This window comes from Stenella coeruleoalba (assembly GCF_951394435.1).
Source record: "Stenella coeruleoalba genome assembly, chromosome: 1".
NCBI classification, from domain to species: Eukaryota; Metazoa; Chordata; class Mammalia; order Artiodactyla; family Delphinidae; genus Stenella; species Stenella coeruleoalba.
This window is the reverse complement of record NC_137169.1, coordinates 21,420,906-21,422,616: the sequence shown is the minus strand read 5'-3', so window position 1 is coordinate 21,422,616 and position 1,711 is coordinate 21,420,906. Positions and strand designations below refer to the sequence as shown.

Below are 1,711 nucleotides of genomic sequence, written 5' to 3'. Positions count from 1 at the left end.
CTCAGATGTCTCCACCTCGTCCAAGGGCTTCCCTCACTGCCCATCTAAATACTACTTCCTACTTGCCTTCTGTCCTTTTATCTGCTTTATTATCTTTTTCTTGGCCCTACCAAATGACAGGTATTGCTTATTGTGTGTTCCCTTACAGGAGTATAAGTCCCATGAAATCTCCTACAGTTCCCCACCCCTCAGGAGAAAAAAAAAGGGGGGGAAAGAGAAAAGAATATCAGGAAACTATGAAGAAAGAAAAGACACCATTAACCATACTACTATAGATAATTATATTTAAAGCCTCAATAATTAAAACAACTTGCTTTGGTTGCAGGAAGAGACAAAGGAATGGGCTGGACTAGAATGTCCAGAAATAGACCCAACTGCACAGGAGAATTTAGTATTTGATAAAGGTGTCATCTCAAAGTGGAGAATGGACTCTCTAGTAAATTGTTCTAGGACAACTAGGTAGCCTACTGGGGGAAAAATGAGATCTCTACCTCACATGGAGCATTAGGATAAGCTCCAAAGATTTAAATGTTAAAAAATATTAAAATAAAATAAAAGCACTGGGACTTCCCCGGTGGCACAGTGATTAAGAATCCGCCTGCCGTTCCTTTCTAACCCCGGCTAGGCAAGATGGCTCCCGCAAAGAAGGGTGGCGGGAAGAAGAAGGGCCGGTCCGCCATCAACGAGGTGGTGACCAGAGAATACACCATCAACATTCACAAGCGCATCCGTGGAGTGGGTTTCAAGAAGCGTGCCCCTCGGGCACTCAAAGAAATACGGAAATTTGCCATGAAGGAGATGGGAACTCCAGATGTACGCATTGACACCAGGCTCAACAAAGCTGTCTGAGCCAAAGGAATGAGGAATGTCCCATAACGTATCCGTGTGCTGTTGTCCAGAAAACGGAATGAAGATGAAGATTCACCAAACAAGCTCTGCACGTTGGTTACCTATGTACCTGTCACCACTTTCAAAAATCTACAGACAGTTAATGTGGATGAGAACTAACTGCTGATTCTCCAACAAAGTTACAGAGCTGCCTTCGCAAAAAAAAAAAAAGGATCCGCCTGCCAATGCAGGGGACATGAGTTCGGGTTCGAGCCCTGGTTCGGGAAGATCCCACATGTCGCGGAGCAACTAAGCCTGTGTGCCACTTAGTTGTCATAAATAAATAAATTTAAAATAAAAGCACTAAAGGAAAACGGGAAAGAATCTGTAATCTCATAGTGGGAAAAGTCTAACCATGACTCAAAAAGAGTCATTAGAAAAGATTGATAGGGACTTCCCTGGTGGCGCCGTGGTTAAGAATCTGCCTGCCAATGCAGGGGACATGGGTTTGAGCCCTGGTCAGAGAAGATCCCACATGCTGCGGAGCGACTAAGCCCCAGCACCACAACTACTGAGCCTGCACTCTAGAGCCCACGCGCCACAGCTGCTGAGCCCACATGCCACAACTACTGAAGCCTGCACACCTAGAGCCCATGCTCCGCGACAAGAGAAGCCACCACCACGAGAAGCCTGCGCACCGCAACGAAGAGCAGGCCCCACTCGCCGCAGCTAGAGAAAGCCCATGCGCAGCAACGAAGACCCAACGCAGCCAAAAAAAAAAAAAAGAAAGAAAACCTAAATACATAAATAAATAAAAAAGAAAAGATTGATAAAGTCAACTATATAAAATTAAAAACTGTTTCATGGAAAACTCATATAAATC

General features: G+C 44.8%; 1 protein-coding gene across 1 annotated transcript; it reads left to right on the top strand.

The window, feature by feature from the left end:
- The first annotated feature begins 584 nt into the window (after positions 1-584).
- On the top strand, positions 585-1,041 carry LOC307182922 (large ribosomal subunit protein eL31-like). The gene is given in 3 exon segments (XM_079914651.1): positions 585-846; positions 850-873; positions 877-1,041. Coding segments are annotated over 3 exon segments (372 nt in total). The 5' UTR covers positions 585-630; the 3' UTR covers positions 1,009-1,041.
- Positions 1,042-1,711: the final 670 nt, after the last annotated feature.